General features: G+C 36.3%; 1 protein-coding gene across 1 annotated transcript; it reads left to right on the top strand.

The window, feature by feature from the left end:
• The first annotated feature begins 26 nt into the window (after positions 1-26).
• Positions 27-25,385, top strand: Pdk1 (Phosphoinositide-dependent kinase 1). The gene is given in 7 exon segments (XM_068286235.1): positions 27-906; positions 9,402-9,945; positions 10,093-10,407; positions 18,731-19,653; positions 19,655-19,952; positions 20,022-20,296; positions 20,954-25,385. Coding segments are annotated over 7 exon segments (2,955 nt in total). The 5' UTR covers positions 27-840; the 3' UTR covers positions 21,488-25,385.
• The last annotated feature ends 1,517 nt before the right edge of the window (positions 25,386-26,902 follow it).

Raw genomic sequence — 26,902 nt, 5'->3', positions numbered from 1 at the left:
ATTTTCGTTGTCGTACTTTTAACAGTTAACATTTAAACTTAACATTTGGAACTGTTCGGATGTCTTCGCGCATCGAGCACCCGATATTTGGGTTCAAAATATATATGTACACACAAGCTATATATGTATATACACATATATGAAATAGCAGCAGCAGCATTAGCAGTGGCGAAACTGAAAAGGAAAACACACAACTGAGAAAAACAAAAACAGAGAGCCAGCAAGAAAGAAATACAAGAAACAAAAAACAAAAAAATAGCTGTGTTTTTCCTCGTTTTTACGCGCGCGGAAAATTTTTTGTGTGTGTGCGTGTGTGTGTGTTGTTATTATTTTTTTCCTGCGCGTTCTCGCTGCATAATTTACATTGTTTTATTTTGTGCTAAACGTTGTTTTTGTTTTTTTTTTTGCTTAACCGTTTTGAGTGAAAACCAAAGTGAAAAACAAAAAACACACAACAGAACCAACAAAAAGTGGAAGTTACAATAAATAAGAAACACAAAAAACAAAAAAAAAAATTGAAAGAAAAATAACTGTTTTGTGTTCAAAAAGGAGCAAAAGAAAATAAAGACCAACACCAGAAAAATACAAGAAAAAAAAAAAAACAAAACCCAACAGCAAAAACACAAGAAAATAAAAACCAAAAACCAACAGTAAATGAACCGTTTAATGTTTTTGAAAAACATTCAACTTTCACAGTAATTGTTTATTATTGTCGTCTATTTACATATACATACAAAAATTTTTGTTGTGTTTTTTTTTCCACCGTTGTTGTTTTTGTTGTTTAATGTTGTTGTTTTCGGGCGTGACACCACACCCCCGAAACACCCCACCGGCCTACCCATGAAATGCAAAAGTTGGTCGAATAAAATCAACAATTTTGTTGTGCGTCGCCTCAAGTCCATAAAGGTAACTAATACTACATATTAAGCACAATATGTATCTATTGAAAACAAAAACAATCAATTTTTAATTGCTACTTAAATTAATTGTTCAGCAAAAAATCGCAGATACAACTTTTTCTCTTTGATTTCGGTTTCTTTTTTTTTTTTTATTTATTGATTTGTTTATCATTTTGCCTTCAAAATAAAAGTGCAATCAATCATAAAATGCTTAAATATATTAAACAAAATCAGTTGAAAAAAAATAAATAAAATTCACATTGCATAATATTTTTTTTTTTTGGTTTCCTTTTTTGCTTTTTAAATTAATGAATTTATTTTTCAACTTGCTAATTTTTTAAACAAACGAAACAAAAATAAATAATAAAATGTTATTTCTATGAATTTTGCTTAAAAATTTCATTAAAAATTTCTTGTCAAGAATTTTTATGCTTACAAAAAAGTACCTTGAATTTTTATTTATTTTGAGAATATATTCTATCTCTGCAAATATTATCTTGCTTAAATTTTAAAATATAATAATAATTTCCTAATTCTTCTTTAAAATCTAAATTCAACTGTAAAAGATTAATACTTAAAACTAAATACTGCTAGTTAATTTTTGTTACAAATTCTCTTTGAATTATTTCTTAAAATGTATTAAATTGAATAACAATTAATTTGTTGAATTGATTAGCAAGTTGCTTAAACAATTAAAAAAAAAAAAAAAAAAAAAAAAAAACGAAGAAAGCTAACATTTGCATTTGTTTAAATAATTATTCAATATTTAAATATTTTGTTTGAGCTGCTAAAAAAAATAAATAAATACTTAATCATAAGAAGGGGAAATAATTTGTCAGGAAAATGCCGAAAATGGGCAAATCGAAATGACCAAATTTGACATTATCTAGTTTATATTTTATTAATCTGATATATATGTAAATATATATGTATACTTATTGTTGTTGTTGCTGTTTGTTTTCTTCTTTCTGGTTTATTTTATTTATTTAGTTTTAAAACAAATAAATAAATTAAATTTATGTGATGGCTATTAAAAGCAATTTGTTGATTAATAATTATTTACAGTTGACTGACAACTGGAAATAAATAAATAAATACAAATATACAAGTACATATATTTAAAGAAAAAAAAAAAGTCAGTTCGTTGCCTTTAACATTTTTTTTTTTTTTTTTTTGAATAAACAAACTAAATGTTGAGGCCAAAGAAAAATGCAAAAGCAAATTCTTTCGATATAATTGCAATAATAATTTTTGCATACATTAAATATTAATTGACTTACTTTCATAATAGTGAAGGGAAGGAAAAACTGTGCCGCATTTTCATTTAGCTAATATTTATGAATTTCATGTCTTGAGAATAGGTATAAAAAAAAAAAAAAAAAACAAACAAAAACAACGCCCCACTCATCCGTTCGAATATCTGCCTAAATTTTTGTTGGCTTGCTCCTTAAGCCTTCTTCATCTGTCCTCCTCCCTCTAGCATTCCGATTCCCATCCCCATCTCACTCTGCTTCTGTCACTCTATCTCAGTTGCTCCCACTTGGTATTTTTTTTCGCACAAAATCGCAGACGCCTTTCACTTGCATGTCTGTTGCTCAATTGTTATTGTTGTTGTTGTTGCTTGTTTCCTTTTCCTCCCCCTGTTACTCTGCTTCTTTCATTTTTGTTTACTACTACTTCTTCTTGTCTTGTCTGTCTCTTCCACATTTTCTTTACACATTTTTGTTTTGTTCGCACTTCCTTGTTTTGTATAACCTTTTCTCTTCCTCGCCGTCCATCTTTCTCTTTTGCTGTCTCTCTCGGACTCTCTCTGTTAGTGAGTGAGTGTGGCGCGAAAATTCTTAAAATTCTTTTTTTTTGGTTTTGTCTGCTGCGCGCTTGCTGGCTGATTCCCTCCACATTTTCCAGCGGGAAAAACAAGTTTTTCCAGCCGCATTCTTTTGCCTTTTTCATACAAACAAAACTCTCTCTCTCTCTCTCTGTTTATCTCAGTATATGCGTTGCTGCTTTTGTTTACAGTTAGGAATGCGGTCGGCTGCGGCTGCGGCTGCTGTTGATCTCTTTTGTGGATGCTAAGTGTATGTTAATTACAACACTACCAAACAACTACGCTCACTCGAACTCTCTCACCCTCTGTCTGCCTGCGTTGCCCTCTCCCACTCATTGTATGTGTGTCTTCTCAGTTGCTCGCCTTGGCCACTGCCTTAATGCTCTCTTGGCCCCAATTTATAAACCTCTCTCTCTCTCTCTCTCTCACTTGCGCTCACCAAATTTGGCTCTGTGTCTCTCTCTCGCTATGTGGCCTTCGTCATACAGCTACATATGTATGTACATATGTTGCTTTCGGCTCCCATTATTTTGATCCACAATTTTTTTTGTCTCCCACTATTTTGATCCAATGTTTTTCCGGCTCCCACTATTTTGATCCCTGTATTTGAGTTGCGTGTAGTTGCAAGCGGTTCGAAAACAACTTTGCAACAGTGGGCAAAAAGTGTTAAAAATTTGAATGAACTTAATTTAATTTGTTTTGGTTTATTTTTGAAGATTTTAAATTCATTTACATATATTGCCCACACAAATTAAAAGGAAGAGACAGAATTAAAATTTAAGTTAAGAGCATCAAGTTCGATGGTGGTTGCAAGCGGTTGTGAGTGGTTCGATGCTAAGAGAGCAAAACTCTTGATGAGCACCTCTCCAATTAGAAATTCGTAATTCGAGAGAATATATGTATGAAAATATAAATAAATAAAAATTGATCGTACGAATCTCCCGTATTTGTGTTATCTCCCGTATTTCTCTTGCATCAGATTGTTCTCTGTGTGTCGCTCTTTGTACGCTTCTCACTTTGCGCAGTGAGAAGCGCACCAATACATTGACAAATTTTCGTTGGCTCTCTCTGTGCCGACCCCTGAACATATTTTTTTCTCTTTTTTTGTTTTGTTTTTGTGGCGCTTTCAAAGTGAACGGACGTGTCGTCTCGTGCTTAAACGCCGCACACACACACACAGACACAAACACACAAAACATTAAAACATATACACACATATACCATATAAATATAATATAAAATACATATACACGCCCCAAAGACGGTTGTATTTGTGTGTGTGCGCTGCTTTGCGATTAAATAATACTCCGCAAAAAGCCAAACAAATTACATAAAAAAAAGAGTAGCAAAAATTCAACAAACAAAAAAAAAAAAAACCGAAAATTATTTAAATATACAGAGTAATGTTCTGTTTGTCGTCGTCGTCGTAGTCGTTGTCGCCGCCGCCGCCCTCTATCCCCCTGCGTTGTGTTCAAATTGTGTTTTCATATAGTCAAATTAGCAAAAAAAAAAAAAAAAAAAAAAAAAAAAAGTAACAACAAAAATATTTAAAATTAAAAAACAGAACTACGCAAGAAAAAAAAAGTTCCTATACTCTATTATTGTTATATCCTGCGTCAGATCCTGTGTCTCATTGTGTGTGTGTAAAATCGTTGGTTTTTTTTTTCCTGTTATATATTTTGTTTTTGTGGTTACAAAGATACTTGAATAAAATAAAAAATATTCAAAGAAATTCCAAAAAAAATAAAATAAAGAAAAGGAAGGCGCAAAAAAAAAAAAAAAAAAAAAAAGAAGAATAAAACTAAAAATTAGAAATACGCGCGCAACTCTCGTTTGTTGTTGTTCGTGTATCAGTCGAGTATCTGTGTGAGTCTCTTCCGCTGTGTGTGTGTGTGTATGCCACAAAAGTAGTGCGTGTGCCCATTGGAATTTGGAATTGGAATCGCAATTACAACATACATATATATATATACATACAACGCACACACACACACACACTCACACGCGTGCACGCATATACACCGAGTGAGAAAGAAGGAGAGAGAGAGAGAGAGCGAGTACGCTGCCAACTAGAATATTTTGTTTTTTTTTTTCTTTCTGTTTGCTCCATCTCTCTTTACACTGGCGTTAACAAGAAGTAAGTTTAGTGGGGTCTTGTAATAAGAAGAGAATGAATGCAACAGAGAGAACATGTGAGTGAGAGAGAGGGAGAGAGCGAGAGTTAAAATTGCATGAGAGAGCTAGAGCCAGCCCCCATCATACTCATAGTGAATTGCATTCACTATGTCTCTTCCTCTTGCTCTCTCGCTCTTGCTTTGGCGCTCTGTCTGTTGTTGTCTCGTCGTAGTCTCTTCGTCTCTTGTGCATTTTTCATTCATAAGCGCATTTTACTACACACAAACACAAACACACACACACACATTCACATTCACACATACACTCCAAAGTAAGCTTTTTGTTTTTCGTTCGTATCTCAATCAAAATTATTATTAAGGATTTAAAATTTATATTATACGCGGCCCTCATGGACAAGATGATGAAGGTGGGGTGAGGATGTTGATACATATAGATACATACATATATATCCTGAAGATCACAGCAATACCATAAAACCTGCCACGTCTCCGCCCGCTTATACATACATACATATACAGATGTAGCCGATTGCAGGGTATTAAAAAGTCACTGCAAAGGCTTAATTTCAATATTTGAGACAACTTTTTTCCTTTTCTTTTGCCAATTTTAGTGTCGCAGTCGTCGTCGTGGGTTTTTACCCCATCAAAATTATGCAAAACATGTATCACACACACACACGCACACACTTCAATACCCTCCAGTAGTACCCCTCCCCTCCGACGCCTTGGACTATATTGTCCATCCGTCCATTTGTCGTTTGATCTGAAGTCCAATCAAAAATTTGTTGCTGTTTCGTCGTTGGGTTTTTTTTTTTTTTTTGTTTTTTGTTTAAAAATAAACATTAAACACGAAATGGCAACAGCACAGCAACAATAGCCAGAGCGAGACAGGAATAGGGAGACAGGGCAAAAGAGAGAAAGAGGGGGACATATCCATCCCCTTCCATTCCACCTTAAAATTTCCGCGAATTTTTTATTGCTTCAAGAAAATAAAACCAAAAAAAAAAAAAAAAAATACAAATCAAATTCTTTTTTGCTAGCCGAGGCGTAAATATAACACGCCTCCACATACACATATTGATATACATATATGTATTGTATATATAGAGATAATTAAATCAACAGTAAAATAATAATATATAACCAAATAGTAGATCTACGTCCCAAAAACTCCTCTCCTTTCAGTACAAATTTTTGATTGATTCCAAGGGACATTAAGTCCTAAATGGTGGAAGGGGGCCGGCGGGGGCTTGATCGTTCCATAAAAAGAAAATTTGCACTACTTTCAGTCATCGTCTTGTTCCTCCTTACACCTCGTTTGTTTCACCTCAATTAACTAAGATCGCGTCGCCGTCACACTATTTCCCAATCAAAATGTGTTGCCGCCGCTGCCGCTGCTGCTGCATTTTGTGGGCTTTCAATTGCTGCTGCTTCGCCTGCATTCTGTAGACGAAAGGAAAAAAAAAAAGCAAATACAACAAGAAGAGAATGAAAATAGAAACACACATTTTGTATTTATAAATATAAATTGAACACAAGCAGAGAGAAAAGATACAAAGAGACAGAGACAGAGAGAAGTAGATAGATAGATGATTGTGTAGTGGGGCGATTAATGAGTGCGGACGGGGCTGGGTGGGAGGAGGGGAACCACAACGTCGACGACAAGCGGACACAGCGGACATACGACGGGCGGGACGGGACGGGATGGATGGATGGACGAACGGACTGAACGTCCAACGGCGTTGGCCCGGCAATAAAATAGATTAATTTAAATGTCATTTTTGTCTAGACACCGACGACGACGACGACGACAACGACAAGAAGAGAAGATCATCGAAGAAGAAGAAGAGGAAAAAAAGAATTCCTTTTTATACATACATACATACATATAAGTTTTCATCATATGTTATTTGTCTGTATTAGAGAGATCAGACGACCGACCCACACGCCCACTTTCCTAAAGAAAAACTGTGGAAATTTTTTTCTTTTATTTTATTCTCAAACAATCAAAAGCAACTTACTACCATTTTGATACCCTGTAATAAGAACATCAACCAACTCTTTAATATAAATGATTAAATTTCATATTGACTTGGGTTTAATATATACATACATATCAGATAGGAGAAATAGAAGTAACTCACAAAATTTAAGCATATAAGATTTTTATTTTTTGGGTATTTCCTGCCAGTCACCAAATTCCAGTTTTTCAGTTAAATCAAATCTCTGACGCAGATCGTTGTCGTGGCTTAATTAGCCTCAGAGTCGCCAAAAAAAAATGAAAAGTAGGTTGGCCACTTTAGCGCGGCGGAGTTCAAAAAATCTCAAAAAATTTTTATGTTTATTTTGTTTATATACAATATTTTTTTGGGGGCGTGTGGGTGTACACAGAGGAGAGAGACATAGTTAGAGAGGGGCAGGAGGAGAGAGAGAGAGAGGGGGGGGATAGTGGAAGAGGTGTATATAATGTTGAGGTCATGCCTTAACATAGAGGAGACAACGATATTTAGTCAGAGAGAGATAGAGTGAGAGGGGGAAAAAACTTAACCAGCCGCATTCCACACTCACACACACACACAGAGAAAATGTTGTGTATGACGCACGCACTAATACATACAAACAAAAAGTTAACCAACTATTTTTCATTGACGAACGATCGATCAAACGAACGAACGAACGAACAAACGAAAACACAAACTCAAAAAACCCGACAATCATCGTGTCGTCGTCGTCATCGTCGTCGTACAATCTCAATAACAAACAAACAAACAAACAACATTCTTTCTTAATCGTCGTGTTAAGGGGGCGTGGTAGAGAGGGGGGAGGAAGAGAACTACAGACACCAAGACACCTGTAAAGGGGGCGGGCCCTTGGGGTCTTCCCCCTAGAAATTCCAATGGCAAAAATTTACCGATCATCGTTTCTTACTTCTTGTCGACTCCCAAACCTTGGCTCTTTGCGCTTGGCTTTAGTTTGGCCAGACAGACCGACAGACAGACAGACAGTCGGACAGATTGGTAAATTGATGAATTTCGTTTTACAAACAAAGGAAATGCAATTGAAATGGCAATGTGGGCCGAAAAACCAGTTTAGATAGAACAACAACAACAACAAAACAAAGTCATTTTAACATTTTGTGTGTTTCGTTTGTTTGTTTCTGGTCATCTAAAGCAGGGCGGCGGCTAACTTCTTTAACTTTATTCTTTTAAGCCTTCGATTGTTGTTATATTATTAACTTTTTGTCTGTTCTGTTTTCTATTGTGTCTGCGCTCTATTGAGATCTCTAAAATTAGCTTCAAATAAAAAAAAAAACAAAAAAAAAAAAAAAAAAAAAAACTTTCATTGACGCATTTGCTCACCTTGTTTCGTATTAAATTTTTTTTTTTTTATTGCCTTTGATTAACATTTTTTGCATATTTAATAATTTTGGTTAACATAAAAAGAAGAAGAAGACAAAAACAATATACAAAAACGAGCTGCACAATATTTTTCTCTTAGATAGATACCCTTACCCCAAAGATTTATTCATTAACCATAAAACTTTAAACATTTAGCTAGTTTTTTCGAAAAGAAGTCTTGGGGAAATGAAGTTGTTTTTTTTTTTTTTTTTTTTTTTTTATCTAAAGGTTAGGGTATTTAAACGAGATGTGTTCTACATAGTTGTTTTTGGTTTTTCCGTTTATTTATTTTTTTTTTATGGTACTTCACATACATAAAGTTCCTTTTGAAAAATCACGCCATTCCAACGCATTGCGTGGCGTTAACAATAACAATAACAATAACAACAACAACAAAATAAGTCAGTCCAAAGAGCATAAAAAGACAACAACACAGCAAGAGAAAAAAAAAACCAAAAACAACTTCTAATAGAAATGTAAACAGGTGGCAATGAACTTTTTAATATTTTTATGCTTTAAGTCCTTGAACTCGAGCAAAAAAAAAAAAAAATAAAAATAAAAAATAAATAGCAACAACAACAACAACCAAAGAGAGCGGCAATGAACTTGACGTCAATGGCGTCGACGGAACAACCGACCGACCGACCAACCGACCAGACCATTGGGCAATCTCTATTGTTGTTGTTCTCTTTGTTGTTGTCTGCCTTTTGTGGACCTGTTCTTAAAGTTCCGCTTGAAACTTGGGTTCTTGGTGGTCAGTCGTCGTTGTTTTGTCTCTCTCTCTCTCTCTCTCTCTACAGAGGTCTGCCTTGTGTTTTTTTTTTTCCTTTTTTTAGGCTTTTGCATCTGCGCAGCAGCTAGCAGCTAACTAGCTTAGTAGAGGAGGGAGAGGGCACTATGTTTAATTTATTGCGTGTTTTCTTAAAATTATTCCGTCAATGTTAAACCGCTTAACAGCAGCGGCAAATCTGTTAACAGAAGTGACATTGCGTTAAATGAAATAGGGGAGGAAAAATAGTTAATAGTAAAATGTCTTATAAGAAAAACCTTGATTTCTTTCATATACTTACATATTCAAAATGACGCAAATTGGTTTTTGTTATGTATGCTTATCTAACGTTTGGTTTCTTTCTATTTACAGATTAACGGTACACAGCAACAACAGCTCCAATCACCGCCAACACCTAACAGCATTGTCATACCAGCAACAGTTGCCGTAGCAGCCGCCGCCGCCTCATCATCGTCGAGTGGCAGCAGCAGTAGCAGCAGCAGCGGCAGTTGCTCTAGCAGCAGCAGCAGCAGCAATAATCTAGACTATTCACAATTCACAATTGCTGCTGCAACAACGGCGGCAACAACAGCATCAACACAAGCGGCAACAATGCCGGCTATGCCAAAGGAGAAAGCCACAACAGCCGTGTCCTTAAGTGAAACAAATTTCTCGGAATTACAAATAAAAGAACTGGTTGTTGTTGTTGAAGCAATGGCCACCACAGCGGCGGCAGCATCACGATTGCAGCAGCAGCAGCAACATGGCACATGTGGCTGTGGCGCTGCATCGGCAGCAACAACAGCAGCAACAACAGTAACAACAGCAACATCAGCAGCGGCAGCAGCAGCAGCAGCAGCAACAGAGAACAACAATAATAGTCGTTATGGCACTATCAACAAATATCTGACAAACGGTAAGGCAAGCAAAAACTCTTTACAACATGTTGCCAGCAAATTAACATAGATACGCGCACAGAGACACACACAAACACACACATCTACCAAGTATATACTATATATCCATCTATGTTTTGTTTTCTTTTCGCTTTTTTTGGTTTCAGGCCACACATCGCCTTTGGCGGCAGCCGTGGCCAGCAACAGCTCGTCAGTAGCCTCAACACCGCAGTGCAGTAAAATGTGCTGTCGTCAGCAATATCAGAATGGAATACGCCATGAGCAACGGTTGCAACAACAGCAGCAGCAACAACAACAGTCATTACAACAGCCAACACCCGCACAGCAGCAACAACAACAGCAAACACCGCCTCCTCCACGAAGGTCACCAAATGATTTTATTTTTGGTCGATACATTGGCGAAGGAAGCTTTAGTATGGTTTATCTGGCCGTTGATATACACTCGCGACGTGAATATGCAAGTAAGTGGAAATATTATTAACTACTATTAAATCATTCACTAACGACGACCATATATAGAAATCGCGGCAGCAGCAGCATCGTCGTCTTGAATACGCGCGTGTTGAAATAGTTATTGTTCTCTTTTGTCGAGATGACATTACGTATACGTAATAAAGTATACGTACAAATTATTTTTCTTTATGTTAGGCACCTTAACTCCCCCCTATCACACTTACTAATCACCATTTACCAACAATCCACCACCGACCAGGCGATCCACCCATCCACCCACCTACCGGCACCCACTTGTTCACTTTCGCTAAAAAGACCATTTCTATGGCCTCTGCTTGGCTGGCGCCAGTTGTCAAGAGAATGCGGTCGCCATACAGACGGCGTTGGCGTTGGCGTCGTTGTCGGTGTTTTCTGTCACCTGCTAAATTGCAAAAATAGATAGAACGAAGCAACATCTTGCTTGCTTGCTGCTGTTGCTGCCAACAAAACTTTAAAAGAAAACAGAAACCAGCTGATGCTAGAAATAACTTGCCAGCGAAAACGATTCACACACATTTGTCGGGGGTACACTTAAGAGTAAGCTAGGCTTTGCTCATTGAAATCCAGGCGACAAAGTTGTCCATAACGATATGAAGAATCAGCAGATCGTGTCGTGCTTATGGTTTTTGTTTTTGGGTTTTTGCGTGACTTTCTTTTGGTGATTTGTTGTGTTGTTATTTATCTCAAAAACAAAAAATAAGAACAAAAAAACAAAAAAACTAGTGGCAAAAACAAAAATGTTGAATACACTTTTGGTTATTTGTTATTTTTACGTCTGCTGTGATAACAGAACACACACACACACACACACACACACACTTAGAAGCAACAGCAGCAGCGACGCGCTGCGGCGCACCAATTGACGCCAGTTTATTTTTTATACGTTTGTTTATCGATTGAAACAGCCGCCGTCGCCTGACTTCCCTCTGCTCGCCCGACCGCTTGTCCGCCTTCTCCTCCTATCGTTGATCACACACACACACACACACAGACACTTACTTTACCTCTCCCTGTCGCTCTCCAATCTCTTTCTTCCCACAAGATCAGCTGTTTGTGATAAGCAAAAAAACAACAAAAAATAGCGTCAACAACTTTACACAAAACAACGAGAAAAAAAAAAAAAAGAAGAAAGAATAAAAAAACAAAACTGCTGTTTTAATAGTTGCTAAAGATTTTCTTTTGTTCTTTCTTTTTCTACGCACACAAACATGTAGTTGAGTGTATAGTGTAGTGTAGTGTAGTATATACTAGTAGGTACAACTTATATTTGTGTTAAGCAAATTTGTTTGGTCTTGATTTTGTTTTCTTATTTTTGCAAAATGCAAATGCAAAAATCAATAAACTCTCTGGCACGTGTCGCCGCATCGCGGGCCACACAACACCTCAAGTCTCTGGAATGACAGCCGACTTTCTCATACTCTCTCGACTCCTTAGGCCTTCTCTCTCTCCCACACGCATTCTAAAATTCTTTTCATACACTGATGCGGCCTGACAAGTCCAATATGCTCTGTGTGCTGGAGTGGAGTAGTGGTGCATGGAGGAAGAAGAACAAGGAAAAAAAAAAAACTGTTGATTTTCTCATTTTGTTTTTGTTTTTTCTTTTCTTTTTTATTATTTTTCTGCTGCTGCCTGCTAACATAAGCATTTTTATTCTTCGGCGCGTGGCTAACGGGAATGCACTTGCCTTTGCTTTTCGAAAAGCTACTTTGCGATAATGCAAACAGCGCAGCAACAGCAATAATTGGAGAGGTGCTGCTGCTGCTGCTGCTGCTGCAAGTCAACAACAATAACAAAACACCGCGCAGCAGCAGCAGCAGCAGCAGCAGAGTGCTCTCGAAGCTCTGTTAGCTTAACATTGTTGTTGTTAGTGGTGTGCGTATAAAAATAGACATGAACGAGCAAGTTTTTCTTCTTCCTTCAACAATAACAAAAACTTGATAAACAATTTAAATATCTACAAAAAAACCAACAACAACATCGCACACACACACACGGACACACAAAAAGAGGCACAACAACAAATTATTTTGCACTTTTGACATTGAATTGTTGCGTGTTGTTATTGTTTTTATTGTTAGCGGAATTGCAAAATTACAAATATTGACATATTGAAGGTCAATATTTGTAAGTGGCGGCTCTAACGGGCGGGGCGGAGAGGATTTTTGTGCACTAGTTTTTTTTTTTCGAGGTTGTTGTTGTTGTTTTTTCACATAGGCATGTTAATCATATTGCAAATTCTATGTATGAGCTGAAGAATTTTATGCACTTTAATGGAAATGATAGAAGAATGTATTTTGGTTTTTTTTTTAGGGAATTATCACCGCATTTTTATTCTTATTATTTGTTTGTGTGGCATACAATTTCATTTTCCGAACAAATCGAGCGTAAACCGAATTTTACTCAACAATGGGCTCTCTGCACACATACGCATACATCCATATGTATACGGATACACATACACGCCCACTCATCATGAGCACAGCAGTTTTCGTTTTCATTTCATAGGCCACCTCCTCCTGACCTCTGTCCCCCTTGTCCCAAATACGTTTCTCTTTCTCTCTCTCTCTCTCTCTCTGTGTGTGTGTGTGTGTTTCGCTTCAGCCTACTTACGCATTTTTTTTGTGCCGCGTGTGTGCGACGACGTAAATGATGATGGCGTCTATTTGACGCGTTTGACGGTCGCTCTACTCACTCATTCACTCATTCCGTTTTTGGCTTTTCACAATTGCCCAGCTATTTCATCATCTTTTTGCAACAACAAAAAAGAAGATAGCAAAAGAAAAACAAAACAAAATTTCCAAAAACGAAAACGAAAGAAAAGGAATTGTTACCTGGAACTTTCTTTAAGCCACGTGCCCCGGTTTGTTCTTTTCTTTCTGTTTATGTTAGATCTTGTAATCCTGCGCAGCTGTCTTGCTGGCTAGGGCTAATTTCTTGGTATTTTCCCCCAGTAAAAGGAAAACTTAGATAGAGACAGCTAGAGAGGACATTAAAGTAGAAAAGGAAAAGAAATTGCTTGTAAGTGAAACATATTTTGTGAGTGCAAAAGCAGCAGGATATAGAAAACAAATCCAGGATCAATAGGTCGTACATTCGTTTTATGTATGTACATACATACATACATATTAAATGTACAGTTATAGCTAAAAATAACGGAAATGCAATTTGAATTAGCCATAATCCTCGTTGGGCAGGCTTGTCAGTGGGGGTTCCCTTATAAATTGAGTGCAGTATGCATACACACACACACACATATTCTTTCTATGTGTGTACATACATACATATGTACATATGTATGCTGTTTCTTTTTGGGCTTTGAACTCTTTGAAACTCCTCGAACTCGTTTCGTTTCACATCTTCTACTTCTTTCTCATCATCATCTTGGATGAGTCGCGTTGTCTTAAACACACACACACACACACACACACACACACATACAAGGGGGGTTGTGTTTTCTTTTCATTTACCTTACCTTACCTTACCTTTTTTTCGTTCGTCTCATTGCTGCCTCCACGTATTCTTCTTCTTCGTCTTCGTCTCCTCCTCCTGCTGTTCCTTGCGCTTGCTTAAGCGCTGTTCATTTTTCGTGTTATTTTTAATTACACATTTATTTTTGGGCAGCTGGTGCTGGGCTGCTTCTGCTGTTGCTGGCTGCCGTCGCTGCTGCGCAGTCGCAGCTGTGGGCATGTTTAGACTTGAGGAAGAATATAAAACACATACATACATATGTATGTATGTATGTACATACAAAGTAAAGTATATGTTTTTCTCTTGTTTTTTTTTTTTCTTCGTTTGGTCTGCTGTAATATAATATTGGCCAACATTGGTAATTGGGTCATTCAACCCAGGTAGAAGACGGGAATCCTTTTTTTTTTTTGGTTTTTTTTTTATTTGGCTGATTCATAATGGTTTTTTTTTTATGGCTGCAGCAGCTGTTGGTCGGGGTGATGAAGAACAACAAAAACAACAAAAGGAGAAGAGGTAAAATGTTGTAGAAGGAGCTGAAACAAAGTGGATGGAGGCGGCTTGGGAGTTGGAGAAATGAAAGTCATTGCACACGTGCCAAGGACATTTTACTCCACATTGGCATTCATATGAGAGATAGATAAAGAGAATGAAAGGGAGTGAGAGCGGGAGAGAAATAGCGGCAGGAAGTCGCAAAAGATACATATGCGCCTCCTTAGACGCGCCAATGTATTTTGGTGGTCTGTCTGTCTCCCTCTCTTACCCGGCAAGAGGAGAGTCTATCAACTGTTGTGCCAGTTGGCAACATGGCAAATTTCAATACAAAGTAAATTTCTGCAGTTGTTTGGACAGTGGAGGAGAGATGTAGGGGTGAAAGGGTATAAAAAAGTGCGACTACTGCTCTTTTCTTTGTGTTGCTGGTGTTTGTTTTTATTGCAGCTCGCGCACAAACATCACAAGCGGCTTAGTTGCTATCTCTTTCTTGGTTAACAGTTGTATTAAAAGGGAACGACGAAAAAGGAAGGCAAAAAATGGAACCAAATGAAATCCTTTGCGTGCAGTCAATATGTCGCCGCATGCCCCCCAAAAGGGCAATAAACTTTTGCCTACAGCAACAACAGCAATAATAATAATAATAATAATACCAAAAAAAAAAAAGAAATAACACACACACAAAAACAAAACACAACAATAACAGAATGACAACAAAAATTTCTTGTGCAGGCTCTCCATTACCTGAGAGAGAGAGAGGAGAGGAGAGGAAGAGTGCAGTTACGTAATTTCTCCAAAATTTTTGTGTAATGTAAAAAAGCAAAAATAGATTAAAAATAATTGAAATTGCGAATCAGCATCAAAAGGAGCATCCTAATTCCATTCTCTAGCGCGATCTTCTCTTCCTGCTGTTGTTGTTGTTGTTGTTGTGAAGATATCTTGGGAGTTGCTTATGTTTCACTTCCATTTGTAGCAACGGCCTTGCGCCTCATTAAAAGCGCTCTCTCTCTAGCTTTGACTAGAGCTTGCTTGTCAGCTCTCTCTCCCTCTCTCTCTCTCTCTCCCTCTTGCAGCATCAGCATTTTCGATTTTGCCTCATTTTTGGTCATTGTCCTCCAATAACAACAACAACAACCAAACGGCAACATCATCAACAACAATTTATTTATAGAATTTCTTCTACACCAACAACAACAGCAGCAGCAACAACAACAACAACAACAACTTTAACAACAAGAGACACACAAAACTCGTTCAACTGCATTCCATGTTGCAGCAACAAGTTGCAGCACCAGCAGCAATCGCCAAGCTTTATTGCTAAAGTCAGCGGAAATTTTTCTCTTTTTTTTTTTTTTTCAACTTATTACACGCTAACCCTAACCCCCAGACAACAACAACAGCAACAGCAACAACAACAAAATTAACAATTCCATGTTTAGCTATCAATTGACTAGGTCGACCTTAAAATGCCCTATAATAACAAAAGAAGAAGAAAAAGAGGAAAAAGCTCCTATTGGATTATTTATTCAATTTTTGATCGCTAGCTGTTTTATTCCACTTAATGGAAAGAGTATTACGCCAGAGCTAGATCCACTTGCAAGAATGAGATAGATTGAGAGCCAAGCCAAGCCAAGCCAGACCCAAGACCCGACCAGACCAGGCCAAGCAAGAGCTTTGGGCAAATATTTATGCTTAGACAGTAAAATTCGCCTTACTTTTCAGCTGGAATCGGGTCTTTGTGTGTGGTTTTTGTGTGTTTGTTTACATATGTGTGTTTGCTTTAGTTCTTGTTGTTGTTGTTGTTGTTATTGCTGCCGATGCCACTGCTGTTGTTGCACACAACGAGATAGAGAGAGTGAGAGAGAGAGGGCAGGGAAGTAGGATGAGGCACCGCCCGCCCACAACCCCCCCCAAGTGAAACATCATCATCATGAACAACAATCAGCCAGCCAAGTTCAAGGCTGTGCTTATCATCAGACCAGGCCATTAAACCCAAAAACCAAGCTCAACTGAAATGCAAAAAAAAAAAAAAAAGAAGAAAAGTATAATAATAATAAGCAAAAAAAGCACGTACAAACAAATATTTAAAAAATAATAATAAATAATACGCGAAAAGCGAACAAATACCAACAAATATCAACATTATCACAATGAATGAACAAAATATGAGAAAATTATCGTGCAGAGGGAGAGAGGGGGAAGATAGTTGTTCTAATATTACGTATACGACTAGTATAGCGTATAACATCAGAGAAGGGAAAAAGTGATTATCAACGTGTGTGAAATTCTAAACGCATTTTCCATGCACAACTTTTTTTATTCCAATATGTACATTCATTTTAGCTAGCAACAATCTAATCTAATTCCTCTCCCGCGCCTGCCTACCTCCTTCCGTTCCTCTTGACACTGATTCCCCGAATGGGTCGTGGCGTTGGCGGCGGGGGTGAGGGGTGTTTTGTCTGTATTGCCAAACTATTGCCAAATTTTGTGTTGTTTTTGCGCAACACACGATACTTTTTGAAGGTCAATTTTATTTTTACGCACTCGAAATTTTCGCATTGGGAAATTTAAAACGCATAAAAAAACAGTTTTCGCTTTTTTTTTTTTGTTTTCTTTTTCGTTTATTTGTATGTTGTTGTTTTTTTCCTTTTTGTTTCTGTTAATCTTTTAATTGCTGTATTTTTTTTTTTTTAATTTTCTTTTCTTTTCATTTTTTTGTTGTTGTTTTTGTGTGTGTGTGTGTGTGTGTGTGTGTTTATTTTGTTGCGACGACCAGCGACTTATCGCTGACTAGAGAGATTTCTATTTCAATTTTTTTTTCCTATGTTTTTTTTTTTTGTTTTTTCTTTCTTGTTAGTTGTTGGCAGAACGTTTTGTTTTGATCTTGATTAAAAACGCAAAATAATCGTGAAATATTTATGTATGTATACTCTACACACACACACACAATCACATACATATGTATGTATATACACTTTTTTTCTGTTTGTTGATAGTTGATAGAGGAAAGGATGGAAGGGAGTAGTACACTGAGCAAAAGTATTCCATCTGAAGGGTCTGAGATACAACTAAAACTAAATGCCTTTTCCTAATCTTTCGAAGAACTTACCTAGAGAAAGTTCTATTTCTATATATGGTTCCCTTTCGCTCTTTGGGTGGGGTGTAGGGACGGCTACTAGGACGAAAATAAAGCTTACTTATTAAAACTGTTGTTTTTAATGCCGAAGCACATTTCTTTACACACGAAAAGAGGACAAAAAAAAAAAAAAAAAAAGTTCCAGTTCAACAACCAGTTTAGAATTTCTTTTTAGGGCCCTCGCTTTGCTTAATGTGGCAATGATGAGAAGGGGGGGATTAAGGGGAGAGCAACAACAAGATGGTAAGCGAGGAGATCGAATCGATCACACACACACACACACACACACACACACATGCACACGCACAAGCATATCCAGAACAACAACACAGATGAAAACAAGTTTTATAAAGCTCTTGATGGCAGCGGCGACGCTCTCGCTTTCAATAAAGTTTTGCTCAGCTCACTCCTCTCTCTCTCTCCTTCTCTCTTCCTACCGTTTCCTTAACAGCCGCTCTTTTCCTATGCCGATCTCGCTCGGTCCACTCCGCTCCAATCTGTGTTGTTCCCCTTGCATTTATTTCAATAAATCACAACTGGGGGGGAGAGCAAAAAAAATCATTTCAGCAAAGCTAAAGATAGAAAGGGAGAGGGAGAAATAAGAAAAAAAAAAAACTGCTCCACCCACAAAAATTGTCCCAGTCAATAAACGAAAGTCTGATGGAACTTTTGGCGTTTGACAAATTTGTCACCTGGCATGTTTAATGGTGGTGGTTGCTGCTGCCGCTGTCAGTTGGACGCCACCGCCGACGTATACCCACACACACACACACACACACACACACAGTGGTACAGAGAAGATTTCGTTTATTGCACTTTCCTCTTGCTTTTAGTCAGTTTAGGAATCAAAAGAATAAAGCAAAAAAAAAAAAAAAATGGAAAAAACGTGCATACGAACCACTGTGCATATAATAGAATTTTATTATTCACACGCGTGCACATATTAGCTAGCATATTTTTGTGTGTTTCTTCTTGCTTTCGTCTTTTCGTCGTGTTTGTTTTTATTTTTAATTATCATTATTTAAGGTTGCATTTGATTTTAATTTAAATTTAGAATTCATTTTTTTTTTCTTTTTGTATTTTTGTGTTCGACTTTGACTTTTAGATTTCCATAATTCATTTACATCATCAGCTGTTTATATGTAGTTGTGTGTGTGTAACGGTATATTTATTCTCCATCTCTTTCTGTCTCATTTCAGTCAAAGTCTGCGAAAAGGGTCTGATATTGCGTGAACGTAAACAGGACTACATCAAACGGGAACGCGAAGTGATGCATATGATGACCAATGTTCCCGGATTCGTGAATCTGTCGTGCACTTTTCAAGATCAACGTTCCCTTTACTTTGTAATGACCTATGCCCGCAAAGGTGATCTGTTGCCGTATATAAATCGTGTCGGTAGCTTTGATGTGGCCTGCACGCGGCATTATGCCGCCGAATTATTGCTGGCCTGTGAGCAAATGCATCGTCGCAATGTTGTCCATCGGGATCTGAAACCGGAGAATATATTGCTCGATGAGGATATGCATACACTGATTGCCGATTTTGGTTCCGCGAAAGTGATGACACCGCGTGAACGTGCCTATGCCTCGGAGCATTGTGCGGCGACATCGACCACCGATGAGGATGATGTCGATGATGATGAGTATTATGACCAAGATTTGGACGATGATGATGACGATGATGTTGATGACGATGACTATGAGGTGGATGTGGATGATGATGAGGACCAGCAGCAAAATAGTAGCGCTGCCGACGAAGTGGATTCACCGCGACGACACCATCATCATAATCAAGATCATCTATTGTTGCGACAGAATCGTCGCGAACGTCAGAGGCTCCTGCAATATTCTCGTGCCCAACAGCAACGCCATAATCCCCGGCGACGTGGCAGCTTTGTGGGTACCGCACAGTATGTGTCGCCCGAAGTGCTACAGAATGGCCCGATTACACCGGCCGCTGATCTATGGGCATTGGGATGCATTATCTATCAAATGATCTCTGGTCTGCCGCCATTCCGTGGCAGCAATGACTATGTCATTTTCAAAGAGATCCTTAGATGCGCTGTTGATTTCCCGCAGGGCTTTGATAAGGATGCCGAGGATTTGGTGCGAAAGCTATTAAAAAATCGAGCCACGTGAACGTCTTGGCGCTCAGGATGAGTTTGGTTTCTACGAGAGCATACGTTCCCATCCCTTCTTCAATGGCATCAACTGGCAAACTCTTCGCCAACAGACGCCACCACCAATCTATCCATATTTGCCCGGTGTGAATCAGGATGAGGATTTCCGTTCCAATGTCTATAGTGTGCCCGGTGATCTAGAACCTGGCCTAGATGAACGCCAAATAACCAGATTGCTGAGTGCTGAACTTGGAGTGGGCAGCAGTGTGGCCATGCCTGCCCAACCATCAACCTCAAAAAGTAAGTAAAAGGTTCTTTATCTGTTTCTCCTTTATATGCTAATAACATACATATTTCCATTCAACTTAGACTCCTTTGACCTGAGCGACTCTGAGAAGCTGCAACGTTTGGAGGCCCAAAAGACTGATAAATGGCATGTGTTTGCCGATGGCGAGGTTATACTCAAAAAGGGTTTCGTCAACAAACGCAAGGGTCTGTTTGCCCGCAAGCGTATGCTACTCTTGACAACGGGACCCCGCCTTATTTACATTGATCCAGTGCAAATGATCAAGAAGGGTGAAATTCCATGGAGTCCTGAATTGAGAGCGGAAGTTAAGAATTTTAAAATCTTCTTTGTGCATACGGTAAGTGAAACGAATAGTTCAACTAGATTGTGACTAGATTACTGATTAGTGTGTGTGTGTGTGTGTGTGATAAGGGATTGATCCGAATGATGATCGTAAAATTGGATTATATCGATAGAGCAATTAATGCGGAAGCTAATTAGCTTTGCAAAACACACACACACACACACACACACATACATTCTTGTAAGTTTGTTGAACTGTTGTGCCACATGGAGAAACAGGGGGGAATGTGAATGTGGTTAGAAGAAGATGACGTCATTATTAACATCATCGTTAACAAGCACCACGCACACACAACACACACACACACACACCCACACCCACAAAAAAAAAACATTTGGTGGATGGATGGATGACTGGTGGGGTCCACTAAGAGAGTTGGTTTAGAGAGGCACGTGTTTACGAGCCAAATGAAAACAAATTAAATGCGGCATTGAAAACTGCACACGCAACGCAGATAAAAACTGTTGTTCGCTGTCGCAGTCAAGTTTAACTTTTAGTGGCATTAGTTGCCTTTTCTCTTTTTTTTTGTGTTTGTTTTAATTTTAATTTTAATGTATGACCATTTGTTAAATGTTGTTGGTCGTCTAATAATTTATGTCAATCCAGCGCTGTTTCACTCACTAATAATCTTTCTGTCTCTCTCTATTGTAGCCCAATCGCACTTATTATCTAGACGATCCGGAGGGTTATGCCATGAATTGGTTGAAAGCTATTGAAAATATGAGCAAATTAAGTTATGGCGAAGCATCAGCGGCAGCGTCCTCATTAACAGCAACAACAACAACAACAACAACGACCACAACATCAGCAGGAGCAACAATAATATCAACAGCAACAACAAATTATGGCGGTAGCAACAATAGCCTTGCCATTGTTCATAATATAAACATAATCAATGCTGCTGCTACAGCTGCATCACCTGCAACTCCTCTAGCATCAGCAGCAGCAACAACAACAACATCGTCATCATCATCATCATCATCAGCATCATCAACATCATCAACGTCATCATCATCATCAGCGGTGACATCGGCTGCCGCCGCCACCACCTCATCGAATAGCTCGCCAACAGCTCGACGAAGTTCACCGGTTGCAGCTGTGTGCCGGCATCTTTTGGAGTCAACAACAAGATCATCCTCCTCAGCGACGGGGACATCGCCGTCCAAAAAAACGGCTTCAAATTAAGGATTAAATCTAAAGCAGAATGCAATTAACTATAATATAAAATAATAACTTTAGTTGAAATTTAGTGAAAACCCCCAATATACATACATACACACATACATACATACATATATATATATCTATATTTAAATGAAGAAAACACAAAATTAAGTAAAAAGTAAAAAAAAAACACACACACACATATAAAGAAAAAATATATACACAATGTAATGTAATAATGTCGTTTAGTGCTAATTAGAATTTGTTTACCACTCTATATATGTACATATATGTACTTGAATATGTATATACATATATATATATATATATCTATCTATAACTATATAGGTTTATTCTTTTTCGTTTATTGTTTACTTGTGTCTATATATATATATATATATATATATATATATGAAAATTACTTAAATTATATAATTGTAAAAGCAGCAAACAAAAAAATGGCCACTAGAGAGAGATAATGTAAATCCATAATCCACACATACACATACACATCCTCCAAAATAACATGCACACACACACACACACACACACACACATACTATATAAATATAGCTTATATTTTTTAGCTTGTAGTTAGTCACAATTTAAATCAATTAATATTTAGAAATGAGCTAGCTAAAAACAAAAACAAAAAATGGAGGAAATCAGAAGAGAAAAGTTTAAGAAACAACAAAAAAAAAAAAAAAACCAAGAGAAAATGGCAATTTGCAATTGTTCTCTCTAGCGGTCATTATTATTATTAAAAGAAAAAAAAAAAAACAAACTGTTTAAAGAAAATTAATCTAAGATAAAAGTAAATGTAAACACGACAACAAGAAATTGTATTTAAAAAACAAAAAACAAAAACAAAAAGATGAAGATAAATTGATGAACTTAGCAAAATGTAAAATTTCATATGCACATTTCAAAAAACACGTTATTAGAAAGCCAAAACCAGAACACAGAGAAGATATGATCCCCAAAATGAAGCTATAACGTTCCGATACAACTCTTACAACTCTATATCTGTCTGTAAATCTGTATATATATACATATATCTCTCTCTTTTTGTGTTTCTCTTTCGATCGTATCCATGTATATTGATAATCGCTAAGAATCGTAATCGTTTCTCCTCTCTGTCTGAATATGCATGTTATGAGTTTTCTAACTTCTTTCTGTTTTTTTTTTTTTTTGTCGATTTGTCGCTGTTCAATTATCTGAACAGAACAATGAAAATATATCAAATTGAGAGCGAGAGAGAGATAGAGAGAGAGAGCCAACAGATCAAATAGATGAAAAGTAAATGCTAGCAAGTTGGAGAAGATTATGAAAAAAAGAAAGGGTATATACGCTTTGATCGTTAAGTTCTGTGCAAAAATAAAAAAAGAGTAATTTATATACAATCTATCTGTCTCTCTCATACACTTTCTCTCTAGTATAGAAAAAACATAAAGTTTTTTTTTTTTTTTTTTTTTTTTTTTTTTTGTGTATGCTAATTATAATTATAATTAATTAATCTTTCATTTGTTCTTACAATTTAATTTGTAATTGCTTTTTTGCCCTATAAAGAAACGTATAAGACTTGAGCAACTTCTATTTAAAGCAGAAAACAAAACAAAAACAAAAAAAATTACAAAAAAAAAAAAAAAAAAAAAATACCATACAAAAAATACTATACAATTAAACAACCAAAACAAAAGCCTAACTTATTATCTACAATTTGTAATGAAAAATATACAAAAGAAAGATGAAAAACAAAAACAAAAATAAGAACAACAACTACAAGAAATTTAGTTAAAATTACAATTTGGCTTGAGAAACTATAAAACAAGAAAGAGAAACAAATATTTATGATTTCCTCTTTGTTATATTATTTAAAACAATTATTTCGTTTCTTTGTTTAATGGTAACAAAAACAAAAACAAAAAATGGAAGAAAAAAAAAAATAAAAAAAAAAACAAAAAAAAAAATGTAGCTTGAAAAGTGAAACAACATAACAAACAGGTAAAACAAAAAAAAGAAAAAAAATTGAATTTTTAAATTAAAATTTAAAAAACAAAAACAAAATAACGGAAATGAAGTTTCTAAAACTCGCGCGTGTGTGTATTAGTTCAATTGTATAAAGCTTAAGTTAATGCCTTGACCACGCCCCCCTACCCCCCCCCCCCAAAACGCCTACCCCAAATATAAGCAGGCTCATCCTTTAACAATTACAAAAAGAATAAATTAATTAATTACAAACAATTTTTTTTTTTTTGCCTAGCATTAAGCGAAACAAAAACAAAAACAAATGTCTGTAAAAAATCAGAAGAATAAGAAGAGAGAAAAAGAAAAATACAAGACACAAAAGAAGGAGAAGCGAAGAATGAAGAGTGAAGAAGAAAAGAAAGAAAGAAAGCAAAAAATACATTTTTGTACATACATATCGCGCCCATATTCATGTGAATTGGGCGTGGCCGTCGTTGTAGCAATGGATAAATAAATATATATATATATATATATACATAAACACATACATATATGATATATATATATATATAGAAATATCTAAGAATAAATAATATTTTAAATTTCTAAGTAAATTATTTTTGCCTAACTTTAAGTAAATTAAATTTAAAAGCAGAATGCAAAAAACAAAACAAAACAAAACAAAAAATCCCCAATACACACACACCCAAACAAACAAACACACACTTACATAAGTATACAATTAATTAAATTAAACAAAAAACAAAAAAAAAACTATATCTATATACCACATATGTATATATATACAGCTGCGAACTTAAAAATAGCACCACTTGCTGAGGTAATGTATTCAAAGGATTCCCTAGGCTTATTTTAAGGTTCTAGGAACATGTGAATATGTTTTTGAACGTAAAATACTTTCTACTAATGGAAGCAGAAAAAAAATTCTATCAAAATCCAACGTTTTCAAAGATTTTTACAAAAAACCTTGATATACTCAAAAAATACCCGAAACTAAAAATAGCACCACTTGCAGTATTTTGCAAAATTCCGTTAAATTTCGCAGAATTGCATAGCAAAAAACACATATTTAACAGTCCCTGGTTCAAAGTCGATTTTAAAAGCAACAGTACTACAAAATATCCGAGACTTTTAGATATAATGGGTCGGGGAAAACACTGCCCCGGGAAAAAAGCGAAACGTCATCCAAAACCAGGTTTTGGAGAAAAAATCGGATCTTGAAGATGGAAAACTGGTTGGTACTTCCAACAGAGTGATCCGAATAGCGATCTATTTGAAACAGAAGCCTTAAACTCGCAGACGAAAGCCAAGACTGAAGCAGCAAGAAGTCGGTCCCTTAATGCGAGAGAGCAATAAGGATTCTGTTAAGGCTGTAACAGATCTTAAAAAGGACTTCAAGCCCCAAACTAGGGTCCAAATTGTTCGCAACTACCTCCGGAAGATCAATTCAAAAGATTCCAGTCGAAGAAAGCCTCCACTTTTGAACGCTAGACATAATGCCAATCGCCTTAAGTTGGTCAAAGATCATGAGAATTGGCTTGTCCAAAACTGGAGGAACGTACAATGGACTGATGAAAATAAAATTGTAAAATATCGTAGAAAAGGCTATAGACCATACGTCTGGCGTCCACAGAACCTGGAATTCAACTCCAAATTCACCCTAGAGTCTAGAATCAGTGTCATTGGTATGGGGCTGTTAGTCTTATTATGGTGTCGGTCACATATCAGTCCACAAATCGATTATGGATCAGCAAGTTCATGTAAATATCTTATAGACGGTGTTGCCACTATACGCTGAGGATAATATACAGCTAATATGACCCTTTCAACAGGACATCAGCCCAAAGCACACCAGTAAGAAAGCCAGGAAGTGGTGCTCAGCGAATTATCTGAATTTAATTGAGTGGCTGGGACAGTCACCAGACCAAAATCTCATTGAAAATCTTTGGTCTGATATTAAAAAAGCAGTTGCTGTTTCATTACCAACAAAAATTGAGAAGTTTTGGGAAGTAATCCAGAAGTCCTGGGCAAAAATAACGGTCAAATGCTGTCAAGACCTGGTTGACTCAATACCAGGACGATGTGCTGCGGTTATTGCCAATAAGGGCAATGCAACAAAGTATAAAGTTTATTATTTAATACTATTTTTAATATCTGATCATAACTTGTTAATGAATTTTGTTTTTTTCTGTTATTTTTTAATTTTGAGTAAATATTTGAAAAGTGGTGCTATTTTTAGTTTCGGGTATTTTTTGAGTATATCAAGGTTTTTTGTAAAAATCTTTGAAAACGTTGGATTTTGATAGAATTTTTTTTCTGCTTCCATTAGTAGAAAGTATTTTACGTTCAAAAACGTATTTACATGTTCCTAGAACCTTAATATAAGCCTAGGAATCCTTTGAACACATTACCTCAGCAAGTGGTGCTATTATTAAGTTCGCAACTGTATATATATATGCACACGCATATATATATATATATATATATATATATATATACTTATATATATAAATTGTATAATTTATTAAACAAGCAGCGCGTAACTAAAAGTGAGACGAAAATGTTGAAGAGAAATTGTAAAAACAAAAATATTTAAACAAATTATATATTATCTAAAATACAACAAGCAAAAGGAATATGTATATATATATACATACATATATATATATATGTATATATCTTAAATTGGTCGAAAAGCAAAAGAACGTATCATTAAAAATTAAAACAAAAAAAAAAAAAAAAAAAAAAACAACAAACAAAAGTGAGAAAAAAAAGGAAAAAAAATACAAAAAAGAAACATTTTCAAAAACAAACAACAAATCATAAAAGAAAATTTGTTTTTATTTCGAATTTTTGCGTTTATCCCTATGAATTGGCTTTACAGAACAAATTGGAATTGGTTGGTAACTCTTTTCTCACCCCCCCCACCCAACCCAACCCCCTACTACGCCCATGCACCTATCCAATACACTACACTACAACTATCAACTCTATATATATATATAGAGAGAGAGAGATATATGGAAGAAGAAACAAAACTTCAATCGCATGAACTTACAAATAGGTTTCGACTTGGAAAATGATGAAGAAAAACCAAGTAGAGATATGAAAAACAGAGAAAAGAAGATGGAAATTTTTTGGTTTTGGTTGGTTTTTCAGTTTATCCCATTTTTGTGCTGCAGTACCTAAAAAAGCAAAAGAGAAGACAAGAGATATATATATATATATATACCCATAATATATATATATATATATATATTGTATATATTTCTTTGGTAGAGAGAAAATCTTATTACTACTGAAATCCCAACACACACACACACAGACACAGACACACGCATTTGTGTATATAGTTAAATTTTCTTCAATTTTCATATGCTCCTCCCTCACCCTTCCAACTCTCCCAACCACCATGCCTTGCCCACCGTCATACATATGAACATATAT

Source organism: Drosophila tropicalis, unplaced genomic scaffold (genome assembly GCF_018151085.1).
Source record: "Drosophila tropicalis isolate 14030-0801.00 unplaced genomic scaffold, ASM1815108v1 contig_443, whole genome shotgun sequence".
Lineage (NCBI taxonomy): Eukaryota > Metazoa > Arthropoda > Insecta > Diptera > Drosophilidae > Drosophila > Drosophila tropicalis.
Note: the sequence above shows the minus strand (reverse complement) of the source record. Positions and strands in the feature narration are given on the sequence as shown.